Source organism: Cervus canadensis, chromosome 1 (genome assembly GCF_019320065.1).
Source record: "Cervus canadensis isolate Bull #8, Minnesota chromosome 1, ASM1932006v1, whole genome shotgun sequence".
NCBI lineage: Eukaryota > Metazoa > Chordata > Mammalia > Artiodactyla > Cervidae > Cervus > Cervus canadensis.
The window spans coordinates 126,126,933-126,141,970 of NC_057386.1; the positions used below are offsets into that span (position 1 = coordinate 126,126,933).

Genomic DNA, 15,038 nt, shown 5'->3' on the forward strand with positions numbered 1-15,038 from the left:
AGCTTGAGCTTTTAAAAAAAGCATATGTAAACACTCGTGTACCCATCATTTAGTGACGATATGATAAAACATTTCCAACATCTTCCTGGAGTGGTTTGCCATTCCCTTCTCCAGAGGATCTTCCTGACCCAGGGATCGAAGCCGAGTCTCCCGCATTATGGGCAGGGTCTTTACCATCTGAGCCACCAGGGAAGCCCTTTACATTAATATCTACCCATCATTTAGTGACGATATGATATAACATTTCCAACATCGCAGAAGTTTCCCTTGTGCCCCTTCCCAATCTATACCCACCCCGTCTTTCCCCCGTCGTGTTTTTGTTTTTTTTTTTTTTGAGCTGAGAGCAGGCTAACATAAAAGTTCAAAGCCCTTGGCTTCAGCCCCATCTCCTCCTTACACTACTATTGCTGCCTCCAAATCTTCCGCTGTCTTTATGGATAATCCTAAGAGCGTCTTGCACGAGGCAGAGGTTTCTTGATACTACCGCTTCCTAGTATGGCCCATAGAAGTTTAGGTAGTACATGAATGGAACTAGTAACGGAAACGATAGTTTCTGGTCCTTTTGAGCCTCCGTCCAGGCTCGAGACGCGCGGAGCATTCTTGTCCCTCGGCGGCCGCCGTGCGGCCGTTACGTGGCAACTACGGGAGCTCGCCAATCCGCGGCGCCCGCATCAGCCCCCTCGGGTGGCGCAGCCGGAAGGGGCGGAGCTGTGGCGGCGGCGGCTGAGAAGGCAGCGGTGGCGGCAGCGACGACGGCGGCTCCGGAGGCCGCAGTCCCGGTCCTGGCTTCGGCCCCAGTCCCACCATGGTGACGCTCGCTGAGCTGCTGGTGCTCCTGGCCGCCCTCCTGGCCACGGCCTCGGGCTACTTCGTTAGCATTGACGCCCATGCAGAGGAATGCTTCTTCGAGCGGGTCACCTCGGGCACCAAGATGGGCCTCATCTTCGAGGTGGCCGAGGGCGGCTTCCTGGACATCGACGTGGAGGTGCGGGCGCGCTGCCCGAGGCGGGGGCCCGCGGCCGCTCGGGGGTTGGCGGCGCCCGGGGCCCGCGCGGGGCCAGCGTGGAGAGCGGGACCCGGAGGCCGCTGTCCGAGTCCTGGGAGGGGCCCGGGCCGCCACCCGGCGACCCCCTAACGGCCCTTTCCCTCGCACCCGCCCGCTTTCCGAGCTCCGCTCGGGAGACGGAACCGTTGCTTGGCTGCTTTGGATTCTCAGCTTGAACGGCTGGTTCCCCTTGGAACCTCTCGCCGAGCTTTGTCTACCAGGCGCCGCGTGTCATCTCCGGGCCCAGGAGGCGCTACACGGTCTTGTTTAGCTGATGGCAGGTCTCGATCCGGGCAGCAGATGCTTCCCTTCCTAGCGCGAATTAAAGTTGGGACGTGGCATGGAAACTTCTGAAAAAGTAAATCGGAAGCTGTTGAGGAATGCTAGGTAGACGTTCGCGTTGTGTTTGCCTTTATTTTTCGTAGAAAGGACCCGAGTTAACCCATTCTTACACAGACCTTCGGATACCTCGTTTAGTCATCTCTGACTAAGAGACTGGAGTTGGGTCATGCCTTTTAGAAGTGATTGCAGTGAAGTATCTTTGGAGAAAACGGAAAATCGCAGTCCCTAAATTTTGTCCTATATCATTTTCTTTAAGCCAAAAGAATGACTCGCCTCTAACTTTTTTAAGGAAACCCGATGGAGTTAATATTTAAAGCTACCGGTTAGCATGATTAATTGTGTCTATGGGTTTTTCCATCTAACAGTTACCATCAGCAGAGTTGGGCATAAATTACACAAAACAAGTGAAGTTGAGAAATAAGGGGATAATGGAGGTAATAACTGTTAAAATTAACTAAGCTCTTAAGAGATCAGCTCTTTCAGTGTGCAGGTGGCGCGGGCTTCATAAAAGGAACTACTTGAGCAAGGTCTAACAACTGATTTGGAGCACACTGGGATGAGAACATGGGTCTGTGAATTTCCAATCTAGTCTTTTTCCTTAAGTCTTCAGGCATATAAGATAAAGCAGATTCCTTTACCAATAGGCAGTAATCAGTCAGGAAAACCTCGATGTGTAGGCTTGCTCAAAGTTCTTAGTTTCAAAAGAGATTTCTTTTTTGTTGTTTTGATACAAATAGCTACATAATTGTCTGTCTGTTGGTGGTATTGGGCCACTTGAAGACAAGTGTATGGTGTGGTTTCTGTTTCTGATTGGTTTACTAAGTTGGAATATTAAGACAAATGTAGTCCGAGTTGAAAGGTATTCAGAGAGCCTTGTTTCTTAAATGGGAGAACTGTAGCCCAAAGAGATTATTGTCACTAACTGAAGTGGATCGAAGTTCAGGTTACATTTTCCTAGTGAATGTTTGACTGTCGATAGACATCACTTAACTTTTTTTTTTTAACGGTTTTATTTTTAAAATTATTTTTTAATGAAGTATAGTTGCTTTACAGTGGTGTTAGCTTCTCCTGTAAAGCAAAGTGAATCAGCTTTAGGTTTACATGTATCCCCTTTTTTGGATTTCCTTCCCTTTTAGGTCACCACAGGGTATTGAGTAGAGTTCTTTGTACAATAGGTTCTCATTAGGTTATCTATGTTATACACAGTATCAATAGTACATCTGCATCAATCCCAATCTCCCAATTTATTTCCTCCTCATTTATGATTTTGAATCTTTTGAGTTATCTCATGAATTTCTCTTCTGCCTACAGATTACAGGACCTGATAATAAAGGAATTTATAAAGGAGACCGGGAGTCCAGTGGGAAATACACATTTGCTGCTCACATGGATGGAACATACAAGTTTTGTTTTAGCAATAGGATGTCTACCATGACTCCAAAGATAGTGATGTTCACCATTGATATCGGGGAAGCCCCCAAAGGACAAGATATGGAAACAGAAGGTTAGATGAACATTCTGAAGATTTATATCCCTTTCTCAGAGTTAATACTAATCCTGTACATTTTCTCCACCTGAATGTAGTATGTATTTTAATGGCTTATTTTAGGTTCACTGACTGTCTTTACAACCAAAAACCTTTTGTGAAATACACTTTTTATTTATCCAGATCTTCTAACTAACAAAAAAATTATCGGAGGTTCATGTTAATATTTTAGTTCTTTCCAGTTGCCATTTCTGGCAGCAGGTAGGTTACACGTATCCTAGGTTGTTTGTTCTGTTAATTTGCCTACTCTGGTATATGCATCTTTAGTTGCTCATTTGTATAAATGACTACTTTAGCTAAACTTCTTGTTTTTGTATGTGTGTGTTTATATCTTACACTCTTCTTCAGGTGGTGGAGATACCTGGGATGGTATGTGGATTGTTTTCTGACAGTCTTTCTGCATATTTTTGTTGCCTACTGTCTAATTTCTGCTTTCCTTTCTAACCTCAGTCTGTTAGCATGACAGTGTTTTTTCTCCTAGTTTAAAAAAACCCTACAACTAATTTAGAGTTTTAGAGTGATTGTTTTTTTGGTGGTTTTTATTTTGTTACACGAGATAGAGGTTAGGTCACGTGAAACTTGGTTAGACGTGAAATGCAGTTCTAGGAGCCACGTCTACCCTAGATAAGGCGAGAAAAACTTTGTCAGACATATGTTGCAGGTGGATTAATTTTTATTGCTCAGCTTATCAGCGGTGAGCCCTAAGTTGATTCTTCTGGATAAATTGCTTACCAGGAGCCTGCACATAAGGATTTTTTTGACCAGGGTGGGGGTGGGCATGGTATATTTCAGGACTTCTGGAAACTAGTAGTTTATTTCATAGTATTAATGTGATATAATTTGCCCTAGATAGTGAACACTTCATAGAGTATTTACATAAGTAAGGTGAACTCTTTTTAAGTTTTGAAATCTATAGAATTTAGAGAATCATACTACTCAGAAATTTCTGTGCTTGCTTTTCAAGGCCATTTGCAGTTCAGGACAGGACTTGGCTAATTCTCAAGGAGAATTAGTTTTGAAGGGCTTTGACTTTGTTTGTTTTCTGGAAAATAGTCCTTTTTAAACATTGGCTATTTAAATGTTGGCTGGTGAGTGTGAATATTTTCCTTAAATAATCCTTTAACATGATGTTTAACAGTCTCGCTTTTGCTTGTTCATATTGGTGAATGACAGCTATAAAAATCAAGCTTTCCTCTAAAGCAGTGGTTCTCAGGATGTTTTTTGCTCCCCAGGGTACACTTGGCAATATCTAGATATATTTTTGATTCTCCTGAATAGGTTGGTGGTTGTACACTGCATCGGACACTTTCCCACCACAAAGAATTATGTGGTCCAAAATGTCCACAGTGCTTCTCCTGAGAAACTCTGCTCTAAAGGTTCCACCTAGTGCATGGGCTTCTGACATGAAGCTGGTGAGAGATTATTTGTGATTCCAGCCCAACTGCCTTAAAATGGTAGAGGCTCTTGGCTTTTCATAAGAAATTTAGAATTATTTGTGGCAATTTGAAATTCTAGATGAGGCCAGATTTTGGGCAATAGTGAAGAGATCCCTCTGATGGCAGTCTTCCCTTGTGGTATATTTTTTTCCTACCTGTTTGTACATTGCCATAATACAGCATTACCTATAAACATACACTTAAATACTTCAGAACTGTTAGTTTAACCTTGCTAAAGAGAATGCCTGGTTCTAGACCTTGAGCAGTTGGAAACTTGCATTTTCACTTGCAGTGACTGCTATTTTCCACTGTAGTGAAATGATTGCTTTGACTATAGTACTAGAATGTTGAATTGGTATAGATTTTCCCTAGAACATCTTCATGTTTTTCTCTGCTTAGCTTCATAAAGATTAAAAGTCAGCTTTGATACTTTTCTTAAATTAACATTAGAGTTACATAATTTTCAAGAGTAGATTTTTATTTAGTTTAAATATTGTTGTTTGTAGGATTATTACTAGGATGTTAGTATTACAGTTTTTGTTTAGTTTGTATTTTGTGCCCCTCCTCCATCTTTTTTTTTTTTTAATCTCCACTATGGTTGGCAGTGAGTCTAGTGAACTTCACTTAGCAATTCCTTAGAAGACATTTCTTAGGGCTGTGTTCCTTTAGTTAGTAAATGTTGTATAGTATTTTTCCTACTCTGAAAGAGGTTTCTCTACTGGGAACGAACTTTTTAAAAATTCTTGGGGAATTAAATTGTCATCAGTGGTCCAAAATGACATTTCTGAAAAATAGCTTCTTTTGTATGCCTTCTTTGGAAGAGGTGGTTTTTTTTTTTTTCTTTTTTCCTGGTTTTAAGAATTTTTCAGAAAGAGATTGCCAAATATGTTCTAACCATTTTCAAATCCTTTTGTAGCTCACCAGAACAAGCTAGAAGAAATGATTAATGAACTCGCAGTGGCGATGACAGCTGTGAAGCATGAACAGGAGTACATGGAAGTCCGAGAGAGGATACACAGAGCGAGTGAGTTAATGCTTTGACTTCGCAGCAGTGTCCGAGGGCCGTGATCGGTGACCTGTATTACCCAAGAGCTGGGTTGTGTTTTCCTCATCCGGAAATTTTGGACTCATAAACATACTAAGGGATTGGCTTTAAAAAAGCACCCATGCAAAGATATTTGAGTATATACATTTGTTTGTAGAGCTTTGTATTAGACTAATTTATTATTGGGACATTCATTTTAAACCAAACAACGCTGTTTAGATTCAGCACTGGCTTTTATGAGTTTTTTTTTTTTTTTTTTTTTTCTTTTATGAGTTTTAAAAAATGTGTGGTCAGCTAGGGAGTAAGCTAATGGTTTTCATAAAGCAGAAAGGAAAAACATAAAATGGGCATTGCGTTGGTTTTAAATCTGATATCTGAAACTTTTTTGATCAATAATTACATCAATAATTTAGCTGTTTTTCTAAAACCTGGGATGTGGTTTAATTAAAAAGCATTAAAACGGGAATAGAGTATTCACCAGGTAAAGATCAATTTGGCTCCCAAGTTTGCAAACTGGAAGCTGTGAGTGTGTTTGTCTTCAGAAACATTGATAATTGGAATCCCACCCTAGGTTGCAAAGCCTGTTTTAACCTGTGGTATAGCACTAATTATGATACTTTTGTGTTTAAAATTAAAGAGGTACCATATTGATCCACAGACCAGATGATCATATTTTAGACCCAGGTCCACACCTGTTCAGTGTCTTCATCCTTCAGGTCATCCTTGGGGATGGGCCTCACTGGGCGCAAGCTCGTCTATAAATGCAAAGTGGCTTATGTTTGGAGTCTTTGTTCTGAAGGTAGGGTAGGGAGTGGAGAGAGGAGTGACTCGAATAGATGAGAACAGGTTGAATTTCTCCAAGATGTGGTTTCTGTTCTTCCCACCCTCTTGCCTCCATTCTTGCCAGTGATGGAAAGGCTTTTTTTTTTGGAAAGGCATCTTTAGGACCTAGAGCCCAGACGTCACCTCTCCTTGGGAGAATAATGAGTCGATGTGACGGACTGGACAGGTGCCTCCGTTGTGACCTTTCTGGGGGCATTGGGGCGTGAGATGGATTGAGGCTTACATGCAGCCACTCTTGCCGCTTCCACCTGATTCCTTCTCCTGGCCTGTGCTCTTAATCTTCCCTCCATCATCTGTTGGTTATTTTGCTCCCAGGAGGGGACCGGCCCATCTGTGATGAGAAGGGCTCAGAACTTTCACTGCTTTGTAGTTCCGCTAGCACGGCAGCCAGAGGAGGCCCCCATCTTGCGGTCCTTGGAGGCATCCCACCTTTTTCTCTCATCCTTAATTTGAGTGGAGATACTCCTGAATTTTCACAAACGAAATAGAATTTTAGACATTCAGTTTAACTTTATAAATCCAATAGTTCCCACAATGTTGTTTGTTTTCTGTACATCTTCCTACAACACTCGCTCCTCAGAGCTGGCTATAATGAGATTTTTTAAAAAACCTCCAGGGTTGTAATAGTACTGTTTTTAGATCAGGCTAATGTGTGAACTGGCCTTCCCTGGTGGCTCAGTGGTAGAGTCCTCCTGCCAATGTGGGAGACTTGGGTTCAATCTCTGGGTCGAGAAGATCCCCTGGAGAACGAAATGGCAACCCACTCCAGTATTCTTGCTTGGGAAATCTGATGGACAGAAGAGCCTGGTGGGCTAGAGTCCATGGGGTTGCAAAAGAATCAGACATGACAGTAACTAAACAACAACAAAAAATATGTGAGTGACATGAGAACAGTGTCTTATGTACACATATTTTCCTCAATGATTGCTTTCCTATGTTATATGCTTCAGTGTGTTCTATTTAAGTTTAAAGATGCATTTTTCTGTTATTGAAGGGAGAGATAAATACTTGTTTTTATATGGTTAAGATGCTAGTCATCATGTTAAAAATGGATTATAAAGTTTGCAGCAGAAATAAATTTCATGTCATGGAATGAACATTAAAATGTCAGTGTTGGTGGTTTTTAGAATTCTAGTTAATGGTTTTGAGTGTTTGTCTATTCTTACTCGGGGGGGAAAATGTCATTTTCTTTCCTTGAGTCTGGAGTCATTTAATTGCTTTTCACTTCTTTTTGAGTGATCATCAGTCCCGCAGTTATTGCAATTCTAGTTTCTCTTTTTATAAATGATACATATATATCTAAAAATATGCCAGTTACTTATTCATCTCTATTACTGAATTGCTAATTATAATTGTTTTTAGTGTTGGCCATTTGCAGAAAAATCAGAAACTACCCAGTAGTTTTTATTTATTTATTTATTTTTTAGTAGTTTTTAAAAGTTAAGGAATTTGATCAGGAACTTGAATGAATGTAACATAAATTGAGTGCTATAAATTAATGCAGCCATACTATTCTTTTGATCAATTTCTTAGCTTAAAAACGAGGTAAATCCTGTAACTAGTTTAAGTTTGGTAATAGCTGCCAGCATTGGTCTGTGAAACTGAGAAACCTTTCGATCTAGAACCAATGCCAGATACATAGTGGGTGCTCAATGAATACTAAATAAATGTTTAAAGAAAAGGCACTTTGAAACATTTTAACTTAGTAGTTAGTGCTTCTTGGGTAACTTATCTTGAAAGAATAAGGTTGAATTTTCTGATTCAGCAAAAAGGATTCTAATCTTAGGGACTTTCTTTGTGTGAGAGAGAGAAGGTTGGATTGGGTTTTAACTCTAGAAAGTGACCTTGGGCAAGTCATTTTTTCTCTGTTCTCATGCATAAGCAGAGTGGACTTGACTGCTCCATTAATCTTTTAAGGTCTCATTTAAATGTAAAAGTCTGCTTCTGAGTATGTGTAAGTGCTTGGGTACAAAAGATAAAGGTATTCTGATTACTGTCAATGTTGTGTGAAGTGTTAACTTTGACATGGAGTTAAGACTAGGGGGTGATTTTGGATGTCTATGCTGTTTCTTTTGTTTTGTTTGTTAAATTTTGTTTGTTTGTCCTCAACAGTCAATGACAACACAAACAGCAGAGTGGTCCTTTGGTCCTTCTTTGAAGCTCTTGTTCTAGTTGCCATGACATTGGGACAGATCTACTACCTGAAGAGATTCTTCGAAGTCCGGAGGGTTGTTTAAAAGCCTTTTCCCCATAATCCCAAATTCATAATTCACTGTTTACCAAACATCTTGATCATAATAATGTCATTAGTTTTTATGTTTTTATTTTCTGAACTGTATCTTCACAGCTTATGTTTCTTTGTGATTAATTGATATTGGGGGAAAACACCTTTTTAGGAAAGCTATAGTAAAAATTTGACATTTGATTGGCATAAATTCATATTTGAATTCTGCCTCCATTATAGAGACCCTCCCAAAACTCAAACACTGTAAGCTGAATATAGGTGTAGAGTCCTTAGTTTTCTTTCCTTTTGTTTTCATTATAAAATACAGTTTGTTCAGGATAGTACTTTGCTGATAGTACTTTACTAAAATGACTCTATTCTTGGGATCCCTTATCCTGCAGTTCAAGTCATTAGGAAGATTCACTTTGTTGAGAAACAACAATCTGAATCTTGACATTTTCTATCCAGCTTGATGGTAGAGCTCTGTGACCAGAGTATGTGACCAGGTTGGTACTTTTATATTTTGTCTATCTTGTTTTTGCTTTAAAGATAAGACTTAAACCAACAACCTTTACCCACCCCTCCAAAGTTTCACTTTGAACCTTAGAACTCAATCACCTCCACTTAAAATTGTTGACACAAGCAGCTAATAACCATTTTTTGGTTTCTGCCTAACCTTGTGAGAAGTCTATTAAAGCCAGTTCTCTGGGCGTTTTAGCAAATGGTGGCCCCTTTTCTTTCTATGCTGGCGCATCCAGCTTCTCTACTCTTGGCATGTGGGAGGTATGCATTCATGTAATTGGAAAAATCTGGATTTCCGATGCCAAAGGGTTAAAGCTTCTTGGATTTCTTTGCAGTGATACACAGCCACTATTTTATTTTTGATCAGTGGCATTTTGGCCACTGTTTAATTAGGGTACTGAACATCGCTGTCAGTACTAGGGGTTTTGTTTTTCTTGGGTCTTTCTTTTTTGGCACATGTGAATTTTGTTTTGTATAGAACGAAACGACTTTCTTTTGGTCTCTGATGATGGGTTTAAAAATCAAGGAGCATCTGGTTTTGGTGTGGGGGTGATCCAGGATTATGTTGTGACTGATGTATATTGGTTACTTGTACATTTTTTTTTGGATCTTTGCAAGGGGAAAACTACAAGTAACGAGTTTTGTATAATTAAATTTGTTACAGGTTTTCATGTTCAGGGTAAACAGTTTTTCAACCTTGGGTGAAAATACTTGCAACAGTTTAAGGTGACTGAGTTTTACCTTAGGACAACTGTTGCATGCCAATTTGTGTGCGTGTGTGTGTGCAAACACTTCAAAATTGAGTTAAAAGATGTAAATTTAAATTTGGTTGTGTATCTGATCTGCCCCAGGTTCAGTAAATAAACAGTTCTTTTTAAAAACAGTCTTGGTATTCTGTGTTTTATATATTTATGATTAATTCACATTTGTTAAATACCAGCTTTCTAATCAAAGCTGAAATGAGACATGTCATGTTTTCCCAGTAATGATGCCTATTATAAACATCTGTTACTTTTTATGCCTGTGAACTTGAGAATAGTAAACAGGAATCCAATTTTAGGTTTCCCTGTGTGGTTTCTTTGATGGGTCAGTATTAATATCTGAAGTATTTTTTTCTTTGGAACAAAAGTGTATTTTCAGTCAGCCACCTGGTTTATGGTAGCTGGCAGTAAATTTAAAAGGGATTAAATGATTCACCCAAGGCTCACAGATGAGTGACTGATGTGACCAGAATCTAGATCTCTGCCTTTAGGAACCATTCCTCTTTATTAAACTAAGGGCCTGCTGGTAATAAAACTATGGTTTATCCAGCACTGTAATGGCCTGTCCCCATGCTAAGTGCTTTAGATGGTCTGTCTCGTTTATTCCTCAAAACATCCACTACCTTGGGTACTATTAGAATCCTCATTATGGAAACAAAGTCTTGGAAAGGATCCCCAGATCAGAAAATTAGTAAGTAGACCCCCAAATGCAAATGCAGCTAGCTGTTTCCCTCTGTCTTTGCCTTCAGACCTGCTTGGAAATAGCTGTCCAAGACATTGTAAGGATGTGATAATCCCATTAAAGTGAAAATGTTACCTCAGACTTTACTCTCATCTACTTTGAGATAACTGCAGTTTACACGAGTATTACTCCCATTTATTCATTCCCAAAATATTTGGGTGACTGCCTGGTGCTACCAGTTGTAGTCACTGAAATAAAATAGAGGAAAATCCCATTTATCCCACTTTTAGTGGGGGAGATGAGCCTAGTCAGTATGTAAATTATATGGCATATTAATAATGTGTTATGGGGGAAGAAAGGGAAAATGGTTTTAGTGATTAGGAAGGGAAGGCATCACTGGTGACATTTCAAAAGTCCTCATGGATGTAAGGGAGCAAGCCAAGCTGAAGATATGGGTCCAAGGCATAATAGTCTTAAGCCCAACACAGTTGTGCATGACTCTTTGCGACCCCATGGACTGTAACTCACCCAGGCTCCAGGAAAATCCATGGAATTTTCCAGGCAAGAATACCGGAGTGGGCTGACATTTCCTCCTCCAGGGGAGCTTCCCGATCCAGGGATGGAACCCAGGTCTCCTCCATTGCGGGCAGACTCTTTACTGTCTGACCCATTAGTGAAGCCCAAAGGCGCGTTCTTAACCACTGGACCACCGGGGAAGTCCCTAACTGGAGTGGGTTGCCATGCTGTCCTCGAGGGGATCTTCCCAATCCATGATAGAACTCGGGTCTCCTGCACTGCAGGAAGATAACTTCACCACCTGAGCCACTAGGGAAGCCCAGGTACTGGCGAAGCCCAACGCTGGTCGGTAAAATCTTCCTGAGAAGCCCAAGTAAGACGGTAGGCATTGAGAGAGGGGATCAGGGGGCAGACAGACTGAAACTACAATCACAGACAACTAGCCAATCTGATCACATGGACCACAGCCTTCTCTTAACTCAATGAAACGAAACCATGCCGTGTGGGGCCACCCAAGACAGCCGGGTCATGGTGGAGAGGTCTGACAGAATGTGGTCCACTGGAGAAGGGAATGACAAACCACTTCAGTATTCTTGCCTTGAAAACCCCATGAACAGTATGAAAAGGCAAAAAAATAGGACACTGAAAGATGAACTCCCCAGGTCAGTAGGTGCCCAATATGCTACTGGAGATCAGTGGAGAAATAACTCCAGAAAGAATGAAGGGATGGAGCCAAAGCAAAAACAACACCCAGTTGTGAATGGGACTGGTGATGGAAGCAGGGTTCGATGCTGTAAAGAGCATTATTGCATAGAAACCTGAAATGTTAGGTCCATGACTCAAGGCAAGTTGGAAGTGGTCAAACAGGAGAAGACAAGAGTGAACATCGACATTCTAGGAATCAGCGAACTAAGATGGACTGGAATGGGTGAATTTAACTCAGATGACCATTATATCTACTACTGTGGGCAGGAATCCCTTAGAAGAAATGGAGTAGCCATCATAGTCAACAAGAGTCTGAGATGCAGTACTTGGATGCAATCTCAAAAACGACAGAATGATCTCTGTTCGTTTCCAAGGCAAACCATTCAATATCACGGTAATCCAAGTCTATGCCCCGACCAGAAACGCTGAAGAAGCTGAAGTTGAACAGTTCTATGAAGACCTACAAGGCCTTCTAGAACTAACACCCAAAAAAGATGTCCTTTACACTAGAGGGGGCTGGAATGCAAAAGTAGAAGTCAAGAAACACCTGGAGTACAGGCAAATTTAGCCTTGGGGTACAGAATGAAGCAGAGCAAAGGCTAATAGAGTTCTGCCAAGAGAACGCACTGGTCGTAGCAAACACCCTTTTCCAACAACACAAGAGAAGACTTTACACATGGACATCACCAGATGATTGACACCAAAATCAGATTGATTATATTCTTTGCAGCCAAAGATGGAGAAGCTCTATACAGTCAGGATCACTGTGGCTCGGATCATGAACTCCTTATTGCCAAATTAAGACTGAAATTGAAGAAAGTGGAGAAAACCACTAGACCATTCAGGTATGACCTAAATCAAATCCCTTATGACTATACAGTGGAAGTGAGAAATAGATTTAAGGGACTAGATCTGATAGAGTGCCTGATGAACTATGGACGGAGGTTTGTGACATTGTACAGGAGACAGGAATCAAGACCATCCCCAAGAAAAAAATGCAAAAAAGCAAAATGGCTGTTTGAGGAGGCCTTACAAACAGCTGTGAAAAGAAGGAAAGCGAAAAGCAAAGGAGAAAAGGAAAGATATACCCATTTGAATGCAGAGTTCCAAAGAATAGCAAGGAGAGATAAGAAAGCCTTCCTCAGCGATCAATGCAAAGAAATAGAGGAAAACAATAGAATGGGAAAGACTAGAGATCTCTTCAAGAAGATTAGAGATACCAAGGGAACATTTCATGCAAAGATGGGCACAATAAGTGACAGAAATCATAGGGACCTAACAGAAGCAGAAGATATTAAGAAGAGGTGGCAAGAATACACAGAAGAACTGTACAGAAAAGATCTTCACGACCCAGATAATCACGATGGTGTGATCACTCACCTAGAACCAGACACCCTGGAATGTGAAGTCAAGTGGGCCTTAGGAAGCATCACTACGAACAAAGCTAGTGGAGGTGATGGAATTCCAGTTGAGCTATTTCAAACCCTGAAAGATGATGCTGTGAAAGTGCTGCACTCAATATGTCAGCAAATTTGGAAAACTCAGCAGTGGCCACAGGACTGGAAAAGGTCAGTTTCATTCCAATCCCAAAGAAAGGCAACTCCAAAGAATGCTCAAACTACTGCACAATTGCACTCATCTCACACGCTAGTAAAGTAATGCTTAAAATTCTCCAAGCCAGGCTTCAGCAATACATGAACTGTGAACTTGCAGATGTTCAAGCTGGGTTTAGAAAAGGCAGAGGAACCAGAGATCAAATTGCCAACATCCGCTGGATCATCGAAAAAACAAGAGAGTTCCAGAAAAACATCTATTTCTGCTTTATTGACTATGCCAAAGCCTTTGACTATGTGGATCACAATAAACTGTGGAAAATTCTGAAAGAGATGGGAATACCAGATCACCTGACCTGCCTCTTGAGAAACCTGAATGCAGGTCAGGAAGCAACAGTTAGAACTGGACATGGAACAACAGACTGGTTCCAAATAGGAAAAGGAGTACGTCAAGGCTGTATATTGTCAACTTACATGCAGAGTACATCAGCTGGAATCAAGATTGCCGGGAGAAATATTAGCAACATTAGATATGCAGATGACACCACCCTTATGGCAGAAAGTGAAGAAGAACTAAAGAGCCTCTTGAAAGTGAAAGAGGAGAGTGAAAAAGTTGGCTTAAAGTTCAACATTCGGAAAACTAAGATCACGGCATCTGGTCCCATCACTTCATGGCAAATAGATGGGGAAACAGTGGAAACAGTGGCTGACTTTATTTTTCTGGGCTCCAAAATCACTGCAGATGGTCATTGCAGTCATGAAATTAAAAGACACTCCTTGGAAGGAAAGTTATGACCAACATAGACTGCAGCATATTAAAAAGCAGAGACATTACTTTGCCAACAGAGGTCTGTATAGTCAAGGCTATGGTTTTTCCAGTAGTCATGTATGGATGTGAGAGTTGGACTATAAAGAAAGCTGAGTGAGAAACAATTGATGCTTTTGAACTGTGGTGTTGGAGAAGACTCTTGAGAGTCCCTTGGACTGCAAGGAGATCCAACCAGTCCATCGTAAAGGAGATCAGTCCTGGGTGTTCATTGGAAGGACTGATGTTGAAGCTGAAACTCCAATACTTTGGCCACCGGATGCGAAGAGCTGACTCATTTGAAAAGACCCTGATGCTGGGAAAGATTGAGAAGGGGACGACAGAGGATGAGATGGTTGGATGGCATCACCGACTGGATGAACACGGGTTTGGGTGGACTCAGGGAGCTGGTGATGGACAGGGCGGCCTGGCGTGCTGCGGTTCATGGGATCGCAAAGAGTCGGACACGACTGAGCGACTGAACTGAGCTGAAAAGCTTCCTGAATGAATTGTACACGTGCATGAAACAATCCAGTGGTGAACACAAGAATGATATAGTGATCTTAATTTAAGTCTCTGACCTAACTTCATCGGAAATAAATGAATATTTATTTTGTCCCAGGCAGTAGATCCCCACTATCAGTCTCTTTTGCCTATCTAGGGCTCCGGGATTGGGGTACATTTCTGTCCACTCCCTCCGGACCTACTGTCGTTTGGCCAGGACGCGGTGTTGTGCTGCCATCTGCCTCCGACTGGCGGGGACCTCCGACCGGCGGGGAGAGTGTGAGAGCCGGGGCAAAATCCCTCCCTCCCAAATGCCTGCTCGGTGTGGAAAGGCGCCCGGAGCCTACGTGGTTGCACTGGACGAATGGCACTACTCCAGCCGGGTTCCCGCGGCCCGCTTTTATTCGCCAGAAGTCGGCTTTCCACTCTCTTGCTGCAAGGGTGCCTTTCCCGCCTTCCGGAACTTTGCGAATGGAGCGCTGTTTCCGGTCGGCCGGCTTGGCGACTGG

At 41.7% G+C, this 15,038-nt stretch overlaps 1 protein-coding gene across 2 annotated transcripts; it reads left to right on the plus strand.

Moving 5' to 3' along the window:
• The first annotated feature begins 692 nt into the window (after positions 1–692).
• TMED2 (transmembrane p24 trafficking protein 2) lies at positions 693–9,886 on the plus strand. Of its 2 annotated transcripts, XM_043442225.1 has the most exons (5): positions 693–985; positions 2,699–2,891; positions 3,282–3,302; positions 5,286–5,393; positions 8,370–9,886. In XM_043442225.1, exons 1-5 carry the CDS (start codon positions 806–808, stop codon positions 8,492–8,494), a joined length of 627 nt encoding a protein of 208 aa, XP_043298160.1. In that variant the 5' UTR covers positions 693–805; the 3' UTR covers positions 8,495–9,886. The 2 variants fall into 2 exon arrangements, with proteins under 2 accessions (XP_043298160.1, XP_043298168.1); XM_043442233.1 differs by lacking the exon at positions 3,282–3,302 and having other exon boundaries at positions 695–985.
• Positions 9,887–15,038: the final 5,152 nt, after the last annotated feature.

Excerpts from the sequence above, each read along its gene's own strand:
- TMED2 (XM_043442225.1), top strand. The coding sequence starts at position 806 with ATGGTGACGCTCGCTGAGCTGCTGGTGCTCCTGGCCGCCCTCCTGGCC. Across the intron at positions 986-2,698 it reads TCCTGGACATCGACGTGGAG|ATTACAGGACCTGATAATAA; the intron begins GTGCGGGCGCGC and ends TTCTGCCTACAG. Across the intron at positions 3,303-5,285 it reads TGGTGGAGATACCTGGGATG|CTCACCAGAACAAGCTAGAA; the intron begins GTATGTGGATTG and ends ATCCTTTTGTAG.